At 39.5% G+C, this 23,031-nt stretch overlaps 2 protein-coding genes across 5 annotated transcripts in view; one reads left to right on the forward strand and one right to left on the reverse strand.

Moving 5' to 3' along the window:
• The window catches only part of LOC138746838 (zinc finger protein GLIS2-like), a 274,859-nt gene that overhangs the window by 20,484 nt on the left and 231,344 nt on the right, over positions 1-23,031 (forward strand). The window lies entirely within an intron of this gene.
• The window catches only part of srl (sarcalumenin), an 87,197-nt gene continuing 76,591 nt past the window's right edge, over positions 12,426-23,031 (reverse strand). For both annotated transcript variants that reach the window (XM_069904651.1, XM_069904650.1), the window contains 3 exons: positions 20,940-21,056; positions 19,272-19,505; positions 12,426-13,386 (listed from right to left, as the gene is read on the reverse strand). In XM_069904651.1, coding sequence (XP_069760752.1) covers positions 12,575-13,386; positions 19,272-19,505; positions 20,940-21,056 — 1,163 coding nt within the window. In that variant the 3' untranslated portion in view covers positions 12,426-12,574. The remainder of the gene's footprint in view (positions 13,387-19,271; positions 19,506-20,939; positions 21,057-23,031) is intronic.

Raw genomic sequence — 23,031 nt, forward strand, 5'->3', positions numbered from 1 at the left:
AAGCACAGTACTGCTTTCCTCTAGATTTTTCCTTTGTTAGTAATGTCTAAAGGGACAAGGTCCTTGGTATTGAAGTGCAGGAATCCTTGTGATGGCAGTACAGGTAGATAGGGGAAGAAGAAGGCATATAGGATACTTGCCTTCATTAGCTAGGCCAAGAATATAAGAGCAGGGAGATGTCATTATTTTTGAACATTGATTAGGCCACAGCTGGAATATTGTGTGCATTTTGGGTCACAACAATATGAAGAATGTGATTACACAGATAAGGTGCAGAGAAGTAGAGGTCATAGTACAACTTTATTAAACATTGTTTAGATCACAGCTAGAGTATTGTGTGCAAGGTCACCACTCTACAAGATGTGATTGCACTGAAGAGGATATTTACTAGTGTATTCCATTGGAAAAAAATAACATTTCGTTTAAAAAATAAAGTCACAGTATTCGAACAAATTTGGGAACTGTACATAGAACACAACAGAAAGGGCCTACCGTGGACCTCCACCCCCTAAAATGACAGAATGAGAAGAAGACGAAATGAACTGACCCAATTCATCTAAAAGTAGATGACAGAATTTTCTTGATTATTTTCATTGTGTGATGACATTTTTTAATGGTTTTATTGTATATGTTGAACGTTTACTGGGTGGGGGGGGGGGGTGGGAAGGAGGGAGGGAAGGGAGGGGGATAAAGGGGGAGAAAATGACACTGTGTATATTCAAGAGGGAAATGTTTGTGTGTATTTTAGTTAATATGCTTCATAGTGTGAAAAATAAAAAGAAATTTTTAGAAAAGAGGATATTTACTAGGATGTTTCCAGGAATGGAATGTTTCAGTTATGAAGAGACTGGGTTTTTTACTTGTCTCAGAGGAGACTAAGGGAACAGCTGACAGAAGTGTGGAAAATTATGAGAAGGACAGATGGAAAGAAACCTTTCCCCAAGACAGAGGTGTTATGTGCCCAAAAGACCCCAAAACCCAGCAACAATAGAAATTCACCAAGACAAATAGTTACTTATATAAAAGTCATTTTAATTGTCTTTAAACATAAAAACAGGATTAAACTTTAACTTATTACCATTAACAACTTAACCCCCTTCTAATTCTAAGTGCACGTGTATGTAATGTGTATAAGTTCAGAAAAGTTCTTTGATTCACAATCCAATCTCACTTCTCACTCCTCCAAGTTCACTGGTATCAGGTAATTCTTATACTGTGCACAGAATTTAAGATTTATTAATTTTCACCAAGCTCTGGTGCTTAAAGGTAATTGGGTACCGCTCATGAAGGTTCTTAGTGGTTTCAGAGAGAGATTTGTTGCTCGTTGAACACACACAAACTGATTCTCTCTGATCAGCCATTTCAGTGTCTTGACAAAACTAAAGTAACAAGAGGTGATATAGCACATGTGAAAGGGACAGGAAGCTAGAGGAGGGGCCAAGAGTTGATAGGGTATTGTACAGAAGATGTGAGAGAGTTGGAGAGACAACTGGACAGGATGAAGGAAGTTAGAAAGAGAGAAGGTACAGCAGAAGGTAAAGAGATGGAAATAGTGGAACTCTATAGAGGTTAGAGTTACGTGAAATGAGAAAAAAGTGATGTTCATGCCATTGTTTAAAGCTGTCTAGGACAAATGTTATGATGTTCCTCATGTTAACGTTTGGGCCCACCAAAACAATAGTGTAGGAATGGTTGAGGGAGTTGAAATGGTGGGCTACAGGAAGTTCCTCTACATCAGTGATTCCAAATGCATATTGGATGACCGCTTCACTGAACACCTTGGTTCTATTTGTGGGTCTAAGCTTCTGTTTACCTACTGCAATTTGCACATTCTTGTCTCATGATCCTGCACTGCCACCTGCTGATAGTGTGGCATAAATGCAGCTGGTTCTCAATGCCAAAGTGGCTACCATTGAAGGAAGTTCAACAAATGCAGAATGCATACCACCATGACTACCAGCCCCCCCACATCTCCATCGGGCACACAAAACTCAAAACGGTCAACCAGTTTACCTATCTCGGCTGCACCATTTCATCAGATGCAAGGATCGACAATGAGATAGACAACAGACTCGCCAAGGCAAATACCGCCTTTGGAAGACTACACAAAAGAGTCTGGAAAAACAACCAACTGAAAAACCTCACAAAGATAAGCGTATACAGAGCTGTTGTCATACCCACACTCCTGTTCGGCTCCGAATCATGGGTCCTCTACCGGCATCACCTACGGCTCCTAGAACGCTTCCACCAGCGTTGTCTCCGCTCCATCCTCAACATCCATTGGAGCGCTTACACCCCTAACGTCGAAATACTCGAGATGGCAGAGGTCGACAGCATCGAGTCCACGCTGCTGAAGATCCAGCTGCGCTGGATGGGTCACATCTCCAGAATGCAGAATGGAGGACCATCGCCTTCCCAAGATCGTGTTATATGGCGAGCTCTCCACTGGCCGCCGTGACAGAGGTGCACCAAAGAAAAGGTACAAGGACTGCCTAAAGAAATCTCTTGGTGCCTGCCACATTGACCACCGCCAGTGGGCTGATAACGCCTCAAACCGTGCATCTTGGCGCCTCACAGTTTGGCGGGCAGCAACCTCCTTTGAAGAAGACCGCAGAGCCCACCTCACTGACAAAAGGCAAAGGAGGAAAAACCCAACACCCAACCCCAACCAACCAATTTTCCCTTGCAACCGCTGCAATCGTGTCTGCCTGTCCCGCATCGGACTTGTCAGCCACAAACGAGCCTGCAGCTGACGTGGACTTTTTACCCCCTCCATAAATCTTCGTCCGCGAAGCCAAGCCAAAGAAGAAGAGGATATAGCCAGTTAAATCGTTTTGATGTTTGGTGTCTGTTGTACTCTAAGAACCATGTGGCCAATTTGCACACATTTCTAAGAATCAGCAATGTGATACTGACTAGGTGATTTGTTTTAGAAATATTAATAGAAAAATTAACACTAGACAGGACTCAGGACTTCATGAATAATCCCCCCTCCCCCTGCTCTTTATTTAAATAGTGTCTTGAAATATTTTATATCTACCCAGGAGAGCAAACTGGTTCTCTGTTTAATGTAGTAAAACACAAAAATCTACAAACACCATGAATGAAGTAAAATCACAATGCTGGAGAAACTCAGTAGGTCAGAGAATATAGGGTTCTTTATATAGCAAAGATGAAGATACATAACGAACAATTCAGGCTTGATCCCTTCATCAAATTATGAGCAAATTGTAGGGAGGAGCTTGAACAAAATGGTGGGGGAGGAGCACAGACTTACAGGCAGGAGGTAATAGGTTGATAATGAAAGGAGGGCACACCAGCAAACAAGAGGAGGAGGTTGACTCTGAATGGAGAGGGAAGGGGGTGGAGAGCTCAATGAAAGAAGACAGAGGGATAGGGAAGAGAGGGAGAATGGGGAGAGGCCTAGCAGAAACTGGACAAATTAATGTTAATGCCATCCGATTAGAAAATGCCTGGACGGAATATTAGGTGTTGGTCCTCCAATTATGGGTGGCCTTGGTTTGACAATATATGAGGCCTTGGACAGACATGAGAGCGAGGAGTGGGGCGCAGAATTGAAATAATTGGCCACTGGTAGATCTCTGTCATTGATGCAGACAGAGCAAAGGTACTCAACGACGTAATCTCCCAGACTGCATCCCGAATCTCCAACGTAGAGAAGGCCATAACAGGAGAACTGGATGGTATCACCTACAACAGGATCCTACCACCAAACACCTCTTCCCCTTCCATAGGGACTGCTCCCTCCGTGATTTCCTCATCCATTCATCCCTTCTCACTAATCGCCTCTTAGCATCTTCCCCTGTGGCCACAGGAAGTTCCACATTTGCACTCATACCTTCTCCCTCACCTCTGTTTAGGCCCCCAAACAATCCTTCCAAGTGAAGCAACATTTCACTTGTGAATCTGTGGGAATCCTCTACTGCATCCGGTGCTCCTGTTGTGGCCTTCTCTTATATATCTTTATCTTTGCTACTAGGGCTGGATTAACGTAGCAGTGAGAGTCGAAAATGCTATGGGCCCTGTAACTTCAAGGGCCCTTGCGAATCTTTGTGCAGCAGCTATCAGATTCCACTGATAGTCTGTGTTAATAATCCCATTTAAAGGTGATAATTGGCTAAAATCATTAATTTTAAATTTAATCGGGGTTATTAACACAGACTATCCCTGGCAACTCGCGACGATGGCTTACTGCAGGAACAATGGCCGGTGTCTGCACCTGAAAAATGCAGAGTGGTTCCAGCTGCGTGGTGGATTATGTGTAACAAAGATGGCCATTGATCCTACATGTCACCAGCCATCGCCATAAGTTTTGTTTTAACAGGGCAGTGGAGGGGAGCAATTTCAATGTAAGTGCAATTTTAGTGTAAATCCTTCCCCCTCACCGCACATGTGCCAGCCAGCACTACTTAGGGCCCCTTTAAACTATTTGCTACTGGCCATGTAATACCTTAATCTGACATGTTTGACCTGCTGAGTTTTTCCAGCAATGTGTTTTTACCTGGAGTATTGATGGACATTTCTGGTTGCCACACTAGTGAAAGAATGTGATAGCAATAGAAAGATAAAAGAAGAGATTCATCACTATGTTGGTTAGAATGGAAAGCTTTAGTTACAAGTAGACATTGGATTAGTTGAGTTTGTTCTCAGAGGAGTGGCTGAGGTGCAATGTCATGGTGGTTTATAAGATTATGAGGGATAATGATAGGCTAGATGGAGTCCGAAGGGAATAACAAAACAAAGGAGCAGAGTTGAGAGGGAAGAAATTTTATGGAGACCTGAAATTGCATTTCTTTGCACAGAGGGTGTGGTTATATGTCATAAGCTACCAGAGATGGTCATAGAATATAGGTGCAGGAGTAGGCCATTCAGCCCTTCAAACCTGATCCACCATTCAATATGATTATGGCCAATCATCTGACCTGAGTACCCTATTCATGCTTTCTCTCCTTAACCTTTTATCCCTTTAACCAATAAGGACTAGATCCAACTCTCTTTGAATATATCTAATGAATTGGCCTCAACAACTTTCTGGGTAGGGAGTTCCTCAAGGTCACAACTCTCTTCGTGAAGAAGTTTCTCTTTGTTTCGGTGTTCAATGGCTTACCCCTTATCGTTAGACTGCGGCCCCTTATTTAGGACTTCCCCAAAATTTGGAACATTCTTCTTGCATGTAACCTGTCAGGCTGTCAGAATTTTATATGTTTCTCATTCTTCTAAATTGAGTATAACCCTTGTCTATCTAGTCTTTCTTCATATGTGGCATTGAAGGCTGATATGATTACAACCTTTAAAAGACACTTGGACAGATACTTTGGTAGAAAAAAAGTAGAGGAGTACAGTCTTAGTGCAGGCAAATAGGATTTGTTTAGCTAGGTATAACGGTTGTTGTACTGAAGGGCCCATTTCTGTGCTGAACAGCTATATGACTCTATGACCTGTTCACAAATTTAACCTAATTGTTAATCATACTTTTGTATGTCAACATTTGACATTGAAACTGCTTTTTCAATACACATTGGAGAATTATATCTCCCTCCCTGTGTGAAGTTTTCTTTCTCGTGTTCCAAACTAATTAACAATAAAGCATCTTGGATGACTCTTGCACATTTTCAGTAACACAGGAGTGAAAGTGACATGTTGTAATGAGGAAAGTTCATCAAAAGATTTTAAATCCCTGTCATTTTGATGTCAATTAATCACTCTTTTTCTCTCTGGTTATTGTAGAAGTTCTGCAGTCGTCTCCCAAAATGCCAGCATAACTTTGGCAGATGATCAATGCAATCCTGTTTTTCTTTTTGCAGGGTTTATATTGATCTTTTGCCAGGATTCAAGGGAGAAAAACCATGCAAATTCAGACATGCATATTAAAGGATTGTTTCTTACATCATTTTTTTCTCTGAGACAGGAACTCAGATCTATACTCCCTCAAGAACTCGTACTGCTTAATGTATCTTATAGATTGAACTTTAAATAAATGGGGAAGGGAGTGAGGGAGGGAGGGAATGGAGGGAGAAAAGGGGGGAGAAAATGACACTGTATATATTCAAGAAGAAAAGTGTCTGTATGTATCTTGGTCAATATGGTTTATAGTGTGAAAAATAAAAAAATTTAGTACTGCTGTTTTTGTTTTATATGGAAACTAGATGTATGGAGTAAGTCATGATCACAAACCTGAATCCTGACTATATTTATCTCACCATTTCAAGGAAATGAAGTTCCTTAAACAATTACTGCAGCTGAAATCAGTAGCCCAATGTGAATTAAGCAATTTATAATTCATACCACACTTAGCAACTGAAGTTCAGTTCAAAGATCTTATCTAATATATATATTTGTGCGTGTATGGCTGTTTTTCTGTTTGTCTATTCACCATGCAAATCAATATAGAGCACTCTAGAAAGGTCCAAGCACGTTCAGTAGGGGTAACATTTGATGCTGAATGTCTTGACCACATTCAATTTGACCTTTAAAGTCATATGAAGTTCAAAAGTGTTTTCTGACCAGCTTGGACTGACTTGCATTACAGTTTAGTATACAAGTATTTACTAGCACTATTCATTCAGAGCCAGCACTTCAGCGCTTGACGTCCTGCTTTGCGGAAACTGCCAAAATGTTTGGCCTGGAAGTCAGCCTGAAGAAAACTGAGGTCCTCCATCAGCCAGCTCCCCACCATGACTACCAGCCCCCCCACATCTCCATCGGGCACACAAAACTCAAAACTGTCAACCAGTTTACCTATCTCGGCTGCACCATTTCATCAGATGCAAGGATCGACAATGAGATAGACAACAGACTCGCCAAGGCAAATAGCGCCTTTGGAAGACTACACAAAAGAGTCTGGAAAAACAACCAACTGAAAAACCTCACAAAGATAAGCGTATACAGAGCCGTTGTCATACCCACACTCCTGTTCGGCTCCGAATCATGGGTCCTCTACCGGCACCACCTACGGCTCCTAGAACGCTTCCACCAGCGTTGTCTCCGCTCCATCCTCAACATCCATTGGAGCGCTCACACCCCTAACGTCGAGGTACTCGAGATGGCAGAGGTCGACAGCATCGAGTCCACGCTGCTGAAGATCCAGCTGCGCTGGATGGGTCACGTCTCCAGAATGGAGGACCATCGCCTTCCCAAGATCGTATTATATGGCGAGCTCTCCACTGGCCACCATGACAGAGGTGCACCAAAGAAAAGGTACAAGGACTGCCTAAAGAAATCTCTTAGTGCCTGCCACATTGACCACCGCCAGTGGGCTGATAACGCCTCAAACCGTGCATCTTGGCGCCTCACAGTTTGGCGGGCAGCAGCCTCCTTTGAAGAAGACCGCAGAGCCCACCTCACTGACAAAAGGCAAAGGAGGAAAAACCCAACACCCAACCCCAACCAACCAATTTTCCCTTGCAACCGCTGCAATCGTGTCTGCCTGTCCCGCATCGGACTGGTCAGCCACAAACGAGCCTGCAGCTGACGTGGACTTTTTACCCCCTCCATAAATCTTCGTCCGCGAAGCCAAGCCAAAGAATTGTGCTAACATTTGATGCTGAATATCATGACTACATTGAATTTAACCTTTAAGGACATCTGAAGTTTCAAAGTTCAAAAAAATTTGAACTTGCACCAGGGACACCTCAATTAGTTACAGTCTCAGTTTAAAAGTTGGAGCACTGATCATGCTCCTTCATAACTTGGATCCACCATGCCTGTACAATGGAACAAGACTGGCTGATAAGAACCTTATGCCCCATGTTATTCAGGCGGCAATAATTTCTGAATGTGGCAAGGGAGAAGATGTACTCATTCCAACAATTCCCATCATTCCCGCTGATATGCCGAGTTCAAGAGATTTCAATTTCCCATTCATCTGAGCTCTGCCATGTCCATCAACAAATCCCAAGGTCAGATGCTGAAGGTAGCTGGACTGCAATTGGAAGAGCCCTGCTTTTCCCATGGGCAGCTCTATGTTGGATGTTCACGAGTTGAAAGCCCGAACAGTCTTTATGTCAATGCTCCAGGTGGAAAAACTAAGAACATTGCTTATTATGAAGTCTTTAGCTGATAATTGTTAGTCTATATTTTGCCAGATGTCAACCTTGTTTGAACCGTGTATCACTGAAAAAAATATATTTATTGAGAATTACCATGAAGTTTTTTGGGTATTTTGTTTTAACCATGTAGTCAACAACGGGCAACACCAGGTATCTTGCTAGTTTTGAAATAATTTTAAAAGTTCCCGGTGTATTTCCATGTGATTCCTCATGGATTAATAAGGACTAGCTTCTTTTGTTTAAAAATGTAATTTTTGTAATCTTATGGAACAAAATGCATTTTCTAGAAATGTTACGAAGGCAAGTGAACTGTAAGAAATTTCCAGAAGAATCAGGAAATGTGATGTGTGGTTACAAAACGAATTTTAGTGCTGAATAAAGAAATGTTTACAATAAGCCTATTACATTGACACTTCAAAGGAAACCATTTGATGCAATGAAATAAAGTTGGACAAATTAAGAATGGAAGAATGTCTCAGGACAGTCAGAAAAACGAAGATAAAGTGAGGTGTTTTAAAATTAACTTTATTAGAAGGGCTTTTTATGTCATTTACAAATCAAAGTAAAGGTGACTTTGATTTAATCCAATAACTAAAAGAAATACAAAAGTTTAGAGAATTTAATTTTAGGATATTTCCATGCTTTCTGATTTTAGGCTTTACTCTGATGCAATCCAGCAACACGATATAAAAGATGAATTCCAAAATTCAGGATGAACCCAATAAGAATCTCCTCCAAGTTACATTAAATCCTAAAAAGTAAGAAGGTTCCACCAGCTAGCTATCAAATGGCTCCTTCATTCATTCATCTTATTGCCTATTGTCATCTTAAGCCTGTGGTTTTCAAATTCCATAGCATATGCTTTTGACAAAAAGAAAGGATATAATTTCTTAGCTCCAACCTTATCTAACTTTTTGATATTAATTTACGGAAGGGTGATATGATTGCAAAGTCTTAATCTGACAGCTCCTGGTTGCCGGCCATTTGAACTCCCCATTCCCACGCAGACCTGTTTGTCCTCTGACTCCTCCATTATCAGGGCTAAGCCAAACTCAAGCTAGAGGAACAGCACCTCATATTCTGCCTGGATAGTCTACAACCTAATGGCATGAACATCGAATTCTCCATTCTCAGGTAATCCTGCACCCTTTTTGTTCTTTTCTCCCTCCTACTGGTCCACCCAGGTTCTTTTTTTACAACACAATAGAAGCTGATTCCGGCCATTGAAACCCATGCTACCTAATTACACCCAGTTAACCTACAACTCCGTTCTTCTTTCCAACCAATCTCTCTCCAACCACCTGGTTCCATCAGCCCATCAACCCCTCATCACCAGAATCCATCTATTGCTTGCCAGCTCTTGCCTCGCACCTCCCCCACACCTCTTTATACTGGATATCTATCTTTTACGCTCAGTCCAGATGCAGGGTCCAGAAACAAAATGTTACCTGAAAAACAATACTTGCAAATATGAGCTCCACTGATGCCTGACCTACTGAGTTCACCCAGCAGTTTGTTTTTATTTTACAACAAAATCTGAAAGCTGAGATAATAGGGAAAGTTTTCCTTTCTAACAATTTTCTGTCCGTTATTAATTGTGCTTGTTTCTTGCTTCAGAATTTGTAGGGAACACCATTTGCCTGTCAAGTAGCCAGAAAAGCACAGTCACAGGTTACAAGCAACTACTGCTGTGCAGATCTTGATCTATATCCTCTTGCTCATTCCCCTCTCTCCAAATAGTTCTAATGACTATAGTCACACATCTAACCCTATAAAGCTAATATTGTTGAGCTGCTATCAACCTCCAGCACCCACAGATCATATCAAATATTTCACACATCTTGTTCTCTCTCTGTAGAGGATGACTTCAGATCTGTGTTAGGGACATGGATTGTTATACTCTACTGCTACAAAATATGGTACTTAATAATGTGCCAAAAGATCAGCCTCAAATCTCTGGAGCATGGATAAATTTAAATACCTGTTGACCCAGTGGTGAGAGTTCTGTCAATTATGGCTGACCACAGATCTAACTATAAAGTGTCAACTTACGAAGAAAGACCAATCATATATTGCAATCCTCAGAAAATCATACAGGATGGAAACAGACTTTTCAGCCATATGTGTCCACACTCTCCAGTGGGACCTGTATTAATTCCACTACCCAGCACTTTGTTCATAATCCTCTATGCCTAAGTGCTCATCTAATTACTTCTTAAATGCCGTCAGCAACCCAGCTTCAAAAACTTTCTCAGACAGTGCACTTCAGATACTCACCATTGTCAAGTTGAAGAAGATCCCTCTCATACCCCTACTGAATCTCTTTCCCCACCCTAAATCTTGGTTCTCAAGTTTTATCTACCTCTCACATGGGGAAACATTTCCTACAGAGTACTCTATCTACAACTTTCATAATTTTATATACAGTTAAATGACTCATTTAAATTGGCCAACTACCAAGATGTGTTTTGGGTCAGTAACCTTTACTTCAGTATTTTAGTATTTTGAATGTGAATAACCTACTAATTAAATCAAATTATTTTTTTCACTTGGACAAAAGTGATGATTTGTGTGAGCGATGATCAATTTCCTCTAATGTAGTTTCCAGTCAAGTAGAGAGAACCCCCTTTTAGCTAAAATTATTAAATAGTCCTCAATTACTTTGTAGGTTTATTTCATATTATTACTCCTTGATTCTATTGTATAGATTATCTAAGGCACACTTTCCCTAGTTGTTTAATTAGCTCTTCTCTTTCTCTCCTGGTGTGCACATTTACCTGTAATCTGATTAGAGGGATTTGTTGGTTTCAATATCCTTAGAAATGTATTCAATGAAGGTGGAGTTGGATTTCCACCTGAAGACAAAGGTGGTTATTGATGCAGGTACTGATGGCAACAGAAAAGAGAGAAAAATACAAAAGAAGGAATTTAAAGAAGAGAGTTGCAGAAGAAACAGAAGCAATAGAGCTCAGTATTATCTGGAAGAAAACTTTTGGCTGTGTGTTTGCATCTTCTATTCTTTAAAATTGACTTATTTTTTTAAATAGCTGAATCCTGATCTGAAAAACTTTACATCTCAAAGAAAGTGTGCTGAAGAAACGTTCAAGAAGTCAGAGCAAAATGCTCATTTTATGCTAAAACAGGATGTTATAGTGTTCCTTCTAAAGCTCCTAATTAAGGAATTAATGAGTCCCTATCACAAGAACAATTCATAAACAATGTGCCCATCTGTGTATCTCTTGTACAGAAGGAGGTTTGGAATCATCTGAATGATATTTGAAGGAAAAGTGGCAAGAGAAAAAGAAGAGAATAGCATGTAAAACCTGTAATCCAAAAATATGCTGTGTAAAACAATTTTTTTTTACTGATTGATTTGTAAATGAGCCTCCTGTAATCTTCAAAGTTTTAAAATCTCTTCTACTTCTCCGTCCTTTATAATTGATTCTTACAAATCTATGGAGAAAATCTGAATGATTCAGCAATAGAACCATTACTATTAGTTTGGGAGATTCTCACCAGATATCAAGGCCCCTCAAAACTAAACCTTTACAATGTGTATCCTTGGGTAAATTCTGTGAATGGTTGCACAGACTAGAATGACGAAAGGGGCTGTTTCTGTGCTGTAATGTTCTGTGGTACTAAATATGGGATGATGAGGAAATGAAACTAACTGGAAAACAGTTTAGATCAGTGGTTTTCAAATGTTTTATTTGCATTCACATACCTCCTTAAGTAATCCCTATGTCATCGGTGCTCGGTGATTAGTAAGGGATTTCTTAAGGTGGTATGTGAGTGGGGGTGGGGGGGGGGGGAAGGTTGAGAACCACTGCTCTAGACCCAATTGTTACTGAAATAAATTGTAATTGGCCTTTGGAGTAATGAAACTGAGCACAGAATAAGTCAATTAGGTACGATTAAAACAGTGGTTTTCAAACTTTTTCTTTCCACTCACATACCACCTTGCTAATCACAGAGCACCGATGGCAAAGGGATTACTTAAGGTGGTATGTTGTGTGGAAAGAAAAAGTCTGAAAACCACTGATTTAGATGAAGGTGGAGCTTCATTTTAGACAAAGCAAGGAGTTCAAGGCGATAAGGAATATCTAAAGGGAGAAGGAAAGCAAGGAAAATACAAGAACAAGTTTTAGCACCAGCAAGATCTGGGAGTCAACATGCTCCCAACAGTGCAGAAATGCCATCAAAACTCTATTTCTAAACATGCACCATGAGACTAACCACTTGCCACATTGTAAATATATTAACCCTCTGAGCCCTTTATAAACTTTTCTAAACTGTACCAAAAATTACTAGATTGGTGTATCTTTGCTCATTGAATGGCATTTGTTGAAAACTACGTCTTATCCACAGATTGTTTTTAATGTCCTTAAGCTATACAACAGGTGCTTGAATGCTGAAAGTTCAGTTCTCAAAGGGTTAATGAACATTATTCTTGGATACATAAGACATAAGCTATTCAACCCATAAATAATTTACAAGCTCCTTGTTCAGGACTTTCTGTATCGGTTCTTTGGCGTTACTCCGCATCCATTGACGTCACAGGATGAAAGAGATGGCTTTTTCCCAGCAGAGATGGCTCCTAGCAAACCAGGAAGCTCGTGGGTGATGATGCGCTCGATTTTCTCCAGCAGACATCCTCCCATGTACGAGCAATGTGCTGACAGCAATTTGAAACTATTGATGGAATTAATGCCAAAGAAATCTTTATAAATGCTGGGATTGGGCAGGTCAAACTTGCTGACATTTGTTTTAGCCAGGATAGATTTAAAGATATAAAATTTGTCCGGTTCATCCAGTATTTCATTGAAGACCAGCTCAGGATCACTGAAGAATGTCATTTTGTCTTTAAATGTTTGCAAGTATCGGTCCACAAGAAGAGCATGAATGCGTACACGTATAGCATGCTGGCGAATGAAGGCAATTTTGTTCTCCAGCCTATTCTCAATGACTTGGTTAAGATCCTCCAGTAGGGAGACCTCCTCTTTCAGAAAGAGGTTTTGGTTTGTGTCAGGTTGGTACTCGTAGGGCCAGAAAGAGCTAACATAGACTCTCGGTGGCTCAGTGACATTGATTAATGGTGCCAAACTCCAGAAGAGAGCTCCATATACTCGCATTAATTCTTGAGTCGCCACATTATCAGCCTTGTTTAGAATTATTCTGATTTGAGACTCGCGTCCTTTTAACTGACGGAAGAGCATTTCCAATTCCAATCCAACATCCAGCTTGGTAGGATCAAACACAACAAATATGAGGTCAGCTCGGTCAATGAACCACTGGCAAACATCATTGAAAGGATAACCTTTAAAAGATATATAAAAAAACTGTTACATTCAGGTTCATAACCCTCAAAAAAATTTTTTTTTAATAACTTTAGAGTAGAAGTACATCCTTGTGTCAAGGCTTGTGCAGATGCAATTCCTTCTATTTTGGGGAATTGATAAAAATTATTTTTTATTTCCTCATCATTTTAAAAAAATAATTCTCTACTGTTACTTTACCTAACCTCCATGAACGCCTTATGTAGGATCTGAAGAATTTTGTTCCTCTGAGTCTGCCCACACGCTTTTCTCAATTCATTGTACAGTCAAATCCCTGTTATCCAGAATTGAAGCAACCAGCAAAAGGAAAATTGAGGAAAATAAATAAAATTAAAATAAATGAGAATAAATAAAAATGTAAATAAAAGTTTAAAATTGTAAATGTTCTCTAAAGTAACACATGAACCTTTGGTGGATAGGAGCAAATATTCACTCAATATTGGTTGTGCTTTGTTTGTAACAGCTGTTTGAATAAAATGGCATCGCCCAGGATGAAGAGCTGGTTGATGCTCCTGGGCCTTTGGGGTGACTCTCTTAGAAGGTACTTTCAGGTGGCCAATTGTCCCACTTGTAAGGCCGCATATTTTGGCAACACGCGGCAGTGGGAAGGCCACGTGAATGTGCAGGAGGCGCCTGCAAGGTGAGTTTGGTAACCCTCCTCTGAGAAGGATAATCCCCGCAGCACAATGGCCTCCCCAGCCATCTGAATGCAGCCGCCTAAGAGAGGCTGCATTCGGATGACAGTCAGCTGGCCAGTGCTTCTCCCAGTCCCCACACTATCGGGCAGCCAGCTCAGGCTGTTCCCACACTGTCAGGACTGATTTTGGGAGTGAGGAGAAGGGGGCTGGAGCAGCCGACGGGGGAGAAGGGGGTTGGCCGAAACAATGCCGATACCCGACTCGAGTGCCTCCTCCCCGCCAGCCACTCCAGCCCCCGTACTCACCCGCTGGCCGTTCCAGCCTCCTCCCCCGCCGGCCGCTCCAGCCCTGTGAGTGGGGAGAGAGCAGGGCAGCAGGATCAATGTGGGGATGTCCTGTGCAGGACATCCCCATGCTGACAGCCCATGCCGGCCGCCCGACTTTGTGGGGACAACCTGCTCCGGCTGCCCCACCATTGTGGGGACTGAATTTGTGAGTGGGGAGAGGGTGGGGTTGTCCCTGCACTGATAGCCCGTGCTGGCTGTCCCAGCTGACACCCAGCCATCCTGAATTGACAGCCCAAGGGACAGGAGCCGGAATGTGCTCAGATGCGCATCCTGGTGCAGCTGTCCTTTCAGGTGGCCAGTGCTGCACTTTCAATGCTGCCACCTGAACTGCAATTTAAAGGGCCGCTTCTGCTTATTCAGGCGCATTCTTAGTGGAGAATGCATCTGAAAAAGCCTAAAGTGTCTCTTTTTCCCTGTTTAGTAAATGTTTTTATTTTTATGAGTATATTATTAAGAATATTAGTAAGGCCTTATTTGTAAACTTGGGGAGGGAGGTTAATTATGATGGTGGCATAGTTAATGTAGCAGTTAGTGTAACGCTGTTACAGGGCTAATGACCAGGGTTTGAATTTAAATTTTGTAAGTTATGGGAATTATCTGATTAAAGTGAACTTCACATAATTATGGACTGCAGTAATAATTTTTTTTAAATTACATTTCGCATTTTCTTTTGAACTGTTTATTCTTAATGCTAGTGTATTAATTAGGCATTTCAAGAGTGAGTCTCAAACAACCAGAAAACTCGCTTATACAGCATCTATTGATCCCTGTACATGACGGATACCATGGGTTTTACTCTATTACTTCATAAAAGAAGATAAATTCTTATTTTGCCAAAGTGAATTAAGGTTAAATTGATTAAGAAATTTTTATAGAAAGGTAAGTTAGCGAGAATCTCCATGGAAAAATTATCTCGGGAGGGTTACAACTTCATGGGAGGGTTACAACTTCCCAATTTTAAATACTATTATTGGGAAGCCTAGATTAAATTTGTCACTTCCCTCTTTGATGGAAGAGACAAACCTTCTTGGGTAGAAATTGAACTGCACAAATTCGGGGAAAGAGTAGCAGAAAAATTTATATGTAAATAGGCTGTTAACTTTATTTTTGCTGGAAAAGAAGCACCAACAATAGAACACATTTTGAGTATTTGGTATGGAATGAATAATTTAATTGGCACTATGATAGAATATTTGGAGGTGGTTTGGGAGGAATTGCTAGAGCAGTTCACACACACACACACACACGTTGTAAAACACAGAATATTTGCAGGACTTTTGCAGAAAGATCAATGAAGTTGCAGAATCCAGCTGAATCGGGAGAGCAGGTGATCTTTGCAGGCAGGGGTGGAACAATTTTGCTCTCAGAGAGGAAGGGAGTGAAACAGAGAGAGAAGGAGTCACAGAAATCAGTTCCAGAGGGACAAGCTGGCAAACTTTGGAAGGCTTCCTGGTCGAAGGAGAAGACTGACGGTCTGAAAGGTGACCTGAAAGAAAGAGGATCATCTGGAGAACCCTGAAGGGGGCAAGTTTCGTCAGCAAGACTGGTTGAGAAGGAATCAGCTGTGGATGTCCTGGAAAAGGAATCTCTCTCTGAAAACCAGCAAGAACCCTCCTGAGTGGTAACCATTTGCCTGTTAAACACCAAAGCCTGGTGAACTTTGTTAATGCTAACTTCTGTGCACAGTATAAGAATTGCCTGCAATCAGTGAGATTGGACTGTGATCCAAAGAACTTTTCTAATCTTAAATATACATTACACACACACCTGTGCTTAGTATTAGAGGGGGAATTAAGTAGGTTAGGTTGGTTAAGTAATAAGTTAAAGTTTAATTCTGTTTTCTTGTTCAATTATAATTAAAAACTACTTTTGTTTAAGTAACTCTGTGTTGTGGTGCATATCCATTGCTGCTGGTTTTGGGGGTCCTCTGGATTCCGTAACACATGAGGAAAAAAATTACCCCAAAAACGTCCTTGTTTCAGAACAGATTCATTCTTTTAACTATGGACAATTTAATTCTACCTGCCTGGTTCCATAAAGGGATCAGATATGTAGAAGATTGTTATGTAGAAGAGCAATTAATGTCATTCAAACAATTAAAAAATAAATACGATATTTATAGTAATACAATTTTCTGTTACTTTCAATTAAGAGCTTTTCTCCGAGAAGAATTAGGAATGACTATGATGTTACCAGAGTGCAGGGAAATGGAAGATCTGATTCGAAAGGGCAACACAAAGAGAGTTATAGAGATCAAAACAAAGATGGGAATCAGACTTGAATAAGGCCTGATTATACGACCAATACAATTAATGTAAGATATAGGCTGGTGCAATATAATTTTTTGCATCAGCTATATCTTACCCTGCAACAATTACATCAATTAAACTCTAATTTTTCTGATATATGTTTTAGATGTGGGGAAAAAAACAGGAACTTTCTTACATTCTGTCTGATTATGTTCCAAATTGAAACCCTTTTGTGAAAATTTAAGAGTTTTACTAAATCAAATTAATGGGAAACAATTGCCTCTAAGTCCTGAATTGTTTATCTTGGGTAATATTGTGGACGAAAGACCTAAAATGATGCTGACTAAATACCAACTAGAGTTTCTTAAAATTGCATTGGCAGTGGCCAGGAAATGTATTACAGTGACCTGGAAGTCTGATTTTCTTTTGGAGATAGCCCGTTGGGATACTGAAATGCATAGTTGTGTTCCCCTGGAGAAAATCACTTACAATTTAAGGAATAAGTACAACATGTTTTTGCAGGAATGGAAACCTTACCTACAAAGTGTAGGGTTGAATACTTAATAAATAAGATATTTATTCTATTTATTTTTTCTTCCCTTCATTTTTCTTCCTTTTATTTTGATCTAGACAAAAATAATTGGGCCCTCCTTTTTTATTTGATGAATTGGATTCCAGATCTCGAAAGCTCCTTCTCTTTTCCTTTTTCCTCTTTCTTCTCTCTTTTCTTTTTTCTGTCCTTTTTCCTTCCCTTCTCTTATCTTCATTTATTTAGGGTTTTGTTGGAAGGGCGTGGGTGGGTGGGGGATGAGGGACATATATATTGGAACACATAAATTATTAATTCACATTTATTTATTTGTGATGGTAATTTTGGAACTGTTTGTTGATAACATCAAAATATAATATTCAAAAAAAGGTTAAATTTGTTCTTTTGTATTTTGTTCCTTATCTTTTTATTTTGGGTTTCTTTGGGTTTTTCTTAAGTGACTTTACCAATATTTGGTTCTTTGTATTGATTTAATTGTTGCATTATGGTATGAGGGGTAGGTAAAAAAAATAGACTCTGTGCGTTATATACTATTGTCAAAAGACATTGGGTTGTTATTTGGATTTATGAGTCTTTGAAAATCAAAAATCAAATATTCCAAAAAAAGGTTAAGTTGGTTTTTTTTTTGAACGGCAGTAATTCTGCCGCACCCCTGGGAGAAAGGAATCTCAGAGTGGTATGTGATGTCATGTATGGACTCTGACAATAAATCTGAAATGTTCTATTGTCTTCATGTACTGGGATCATCTTTGTCTCAAAGTAATAGCGCTTATAATGTGGTGATTGTGATTGTCGTAGACCATTAATTTTGTACCCCAGGACATTGCTGCTGGAGTGTTAAGGAGGGTGATGAAATGCAGCTCCAATAATTAATTATTGACATCACCCAAAAGAGAACTGCTTTCTTGATCAGTCTTCCAGGACCAGGAAATGGAGTCTGCTGCACATACCAAGTACCAGACACATTGCAGGAATTCCCATAGCTTTTGTCAACAACACTTTCCAAACATGCAACTTTAACTAGCTAAAGAATAAGGGACACAATGGAGAACCACCAGCTGAATGCAAGTTCACCTATAAGTCACACAAAATCCTGTCATGAACCATCCTAATTGCTTTATTAAAGTACCAGAAACCCTTATCAAACTGCCTTATTGGGCTGTAAAGGTGTCTCATCATCACCTTCTTCAAGGCAATTGGGGATGTGCAAAATAAGTCTGGACTCAGCAGTGACACCATAAAGGGATGGAAAAATGAGGGTGATGAGGAGAAACACTTTGGTCATCTGCGTTTTTAGGCCATTGGGTCCAGGAGTTACATTGGCTTTTAATTCTATTGATTATATTAATGATCTTAAATTTATTCATCTCATTTCCCTAGTTTTTATATTACTGTAGGTAGTTTATAAATGTAAAGGTTTATTGATAAAGGTACTTTCTCTCATAATTACTTTAATTTGTTTGTTTTTATGAACACAATTCAAATAATAATATCATGCTTGATATTTTGTGTATTGTATGGACTATAGAGAATAGTATAAATTCCCCTGAATCTGCCATCAGCGACACATTGTTTTTTGATTTCCCACTTGAATATCTTTCTGTCAATAATGATGTGGTGCAACTGCATATTCCACCCTACCCCACAGTCAGTATTCTGTTGGACAATCAGACTAAAGTTCCTCCATTCCAGTTATGGCACCCTTGCCAACCTGAGTCACAGACATATCCTTATGTCCTTGATAACTTACCAAATCTAAACCACACTGAGGCATGACTTGGATCAAAATGTCCAACAACTCTTCCCCCACTGCAACGTCTGCACCTAAGAGTCCAACATAGTCTAAAAGTTCCTTGAGCTGTAGACTTAATGCAGATTACACATGCCACCTGCATGTCCATTTCTAACAGTAGTTTTGAAATGTAATTTAAAGTGTTGTCTAATTGTTATCTGGTTTATTTTAAATTCATTCATTCATATCCTTCCCACTCTGCACCAAATTCCCACTCTCACAAAATCCTCAACGTTTCCACTCAGCTGAAATGGGAATTGTAAGCAGTTATAATTTTAGTAGATCTACACCTCTCTCTTGCTGTTTCCGGTTTTCAATTATTCCAGGAGTGTCTACCACAGTCACTCGTTCCAACAGCTTGTGTGGGAGCTCAATGCCAACAAGTTTCTCTAGAAAGTTCTGTCCAAATTTTTCAAGAGGAGAAAATGAACGAGCGCTGTCAGCAGCCATGACAATTCCTTCCACGGTCCGTATCTTATTTCCGTGCATGAGTACAGTAAATTCTGATGTCGTTGGCTCTGCACCTAGAGGGTTGAACAGAAAATGTGGGGAATAAGGAAAAGACATGGGTCCTTTGACATCTGTTGCATGCGCAGTCATTCAACTCAACTCTGTTTTCCTGCCTTTGCTGCATACCCCATTGCCTTCATCAAGCAATTCTTCCAGCACCCATAGTCTATTAGGGGTAAACCATTACATTTTTCTGCTGGGCTAGATAAACTATTCTGGGTGCAGTCTGCAGGAAAAGCATCCAAAAATAATTTGAGGATTATATGTTGAGTACACAAAACTGTGGAGAGGAATGCAGTGGAGCAGTGTGCATGCAATTATTTAGATGCATGGCCTGTGGATTCTATTTCCCACCTCAATTTGTGCATTCACAGGATCATAACAAATCTAGGGCAGGAAAGAAGCCAGCTAGTCCATTGCATCCTGTCTGTCAAACAAAGAGGTTGTTCCCATCTCCTGGCCCTGGTCAGCTCTGTATGTTATGGTACTTTACGTGCACCTTCAGGTGCTTTAAGAAACAGCTCCTGACCTTCAGTCTTTAAATACTTGTTCGTTCAGGTGCCTTGCTGTTCGACATGGTCAATCATGTCTCTCCATCCATTATGGTCCCTGACCCTCCCAATTGTCGTTGTTGCCTCCCCTGTTTCTAACCATGATGTTAATCCATCTATCATTTTAAATACTCCCCCACAATCCTTCTCTCAATTCTCTGTTTGTTACTTTATATCCATGTTCCCTTGTATAGACCCAACTCTTAACAGAAATTACTCCACAGATTCTGGAGAAATGAATGTGTTACGTCTTGTTTGAGAGTACATGGTCTTTACCAAAGTAAATTTAACAAATGGTAACAAAATTGAGCAATAGGTTTTTTAATTTAAAAAGAGAACAATAAAGTCTGTCCAAAATTGTATTATATAAACACACACTTTTTTAAAATAGTATAAAGGCAACTGCAGAGATTGATGCTTTGAAGTTCCCATAGAGTTTAGGAAGTCTCTTTTGATGTGACATTCAATAATTATGGTTTTTTTAAACAAAGGATACTGTTGACTGATTAACTGTATCTGATATATTACCCAATAGTCTTTAAGTTCTGATGCTCTTAACTGCTACTAAAGTCTCAGAGTTCTCAGGTATCTTGAATTAGGAGGAATAATGTTTACTGAGAGAGTACTGTATTCCAGCTAACCGGTTCTGGTAAATTTCAAATTCATGTGCCTTCATAGAATGAATAATTAATCACCAATTCAAAATTAAATACAAACTGTTTGGGATGGGTGCCAGAAGCATTTTCTTTGGGGTATGGGGGCCTGAAAAAAGTGTAGAAATATACATGCCCCTTCTGGTTCTGTCTCTGGACATGAACTTCATGTTGAATCAATCTTTATTGAGCCCCACACACTGATTTTTTTTAAAGTTTTTCTCTACAAGGATACTGTCAGTACCTGTATACAGTTGATAGATAGTCTCATCCAATCCTAGGAGATAATTGACCATGGTGGATTTTCCAACACTCCATGGTCCCAAGAACAACACCATTGGTTTTGATACAATTTCTCCATCTGGAAGTAGAACAGTTTACACATATTGTAAAAGGTATAATAGGTAGCAAGACTCCACTGATTTTACAGAATCATAGAATGGTTACAGCATGAAAAGGGGGATGTTCATCCATTGTGAGCAGCCATTCTCAACCTTTTTTCAGCTATGACCCCCCCCAAGACTCTGCTCAAAGTTTATGGGGTCCTCCCCTGTGAAGCAGTCAAATTTTGGTTTCGTCCATATTTCTTTCAAACTGACTAGATAAAAAATTTTATGTTGTATGAGGTGGAAAAAAAACAAGGCTTTTATTTAAGTGTGCTGTGGCCCCTGTTGAGAATGACTGCCTTGGAGTATCCAGCCAATTCCAACGCATTTCCTCTCCCACTGCCCTGTAAATATGTTACTTTCATAGTCAGCTCTTTTCTGAACATTACTGAATAACATAATATTCGTCCACTATTAACCCTGGAAGTCCACTCCAGAACCAAAAACTGATCAGATTTAAATTTTAAATATGTCTATCCGATCTCTCTGCAATCTTTATTGGAAATAAACACAGTATCTCCAGACTGTCAACATTACTAAAGTGCCTCAACTCAAAAACCCTTTTGGTAAATAATCCTCTGCACATTCACCAAATCTCTTATATCCTTCCAAAATATAGGACCCAAAATTTGACACAATACTGTAGTTGTGGATGAATAAGTGTTTTGTAAGGGTTCATCATGACTTTGACACATTATGCCACTATTTATACATTGCAAGATATTTAACTATTTTCTCAACTTATTTCACTTCACTACACAACTGTACACTCAGAACTCTGCAATTGTACCTTTTTTTAATTGTGCCCTTGTTTTTATTGTTAGTAACACTTCTCATGTAAAACCAAATTTTTCAGCATTAAATTTCATCTTCTCTCTGTCGCCCATTCTCCTGTCTGTCTATTTCTCTTTGAAGTCAATTTCTATAATTCTCAGTTCACTACACTTCAAAGTATTGCATTAAATGTAATTTTGGAAAATGTATGTCTCTATTCAAGTCTAAATTGTTTATGCATTTGCACAGAACTCTACAGTACCCTATTGTCCAAGCTTAAAAAAAAATTTTACTATTCTTAGCCATTCATCTATTCATGATTTAAAAAAAATTATAGCCTCCAATCTTGACATATATATATATATATATATTATTAAATTCCTTTTGGAAGTCCGTATAACTATATACCACATAAAGTGCAATTCTTACATGGACCCCTCTGTTATTTCATCAAAAAATAGCTCAAGCAATTTCTGTTGGCTTTCTCTAATCTATCCATACTTGTCAAACTGATAATTCTATCTTTGAATATTAATTCTATATCTTTTGTCACTAAAAGGTTAACCTGATCTGTCATTACTGTGTTTAACCCTACACCTTTTTTGGAAGAAGGTATAGCATTTACAATATTTCAGTCTTTTTTTTAAAATTTTTTATTTTTCATACCATGAACCATATTGACCAAAATACAGATAAACATTTCCCTCTTGAATATACAGTCATTTTCTCCCCTTTTTCCCCCCTCCCTTCCTTCCCGCCCTCCTCCCCACCCACTACATGTTCAACATATACAATACATTAAACCCATTAAACAATGTCATCACACAATGAAAGTAAACAAGAAAATTGTGTCATCTACTTTTACACACTGGGTCAGTTCATTTCGTCTTCTTCTCATTCTGTCATTTTAGGGGGTGGAGGTCCACGGTAGGTCCTCTCTGTTGTGTTCCATGCACGGTTCCCAAATTTGTTCGAATACTGTGATGTTATTTCTTAAATTGTATGTTATTTTTTCCAATGGAATACATTTATTCATTTCTATGTACCATTGCTGTATTCTCAGGCTATCTTCTGATTTCCAGGTTGACATTATACATTGTTTTGCTACAGCTAAGGCTATCATAATAAATCTTTTTTGTGCTTCATCCAGTTTGAGGCCTAATTCTTTACTTCTTA

This window comes from Narcine bancroftii, chromosome 12 (genome assembly GCF_036971445.1).
Source record: "Narcine bancroftii isolate sNarBan1 chromosome 12, sNarBan1.hap1, whole genome shotgun sequence".
Taxonomy (NCBI): domain Eukaryota; kingdom Metazoa; phylum Chordata; class Chondrichthyes; order Torpediniformes; family Narcinidae; genus Narcine; species Narcine bancroftii.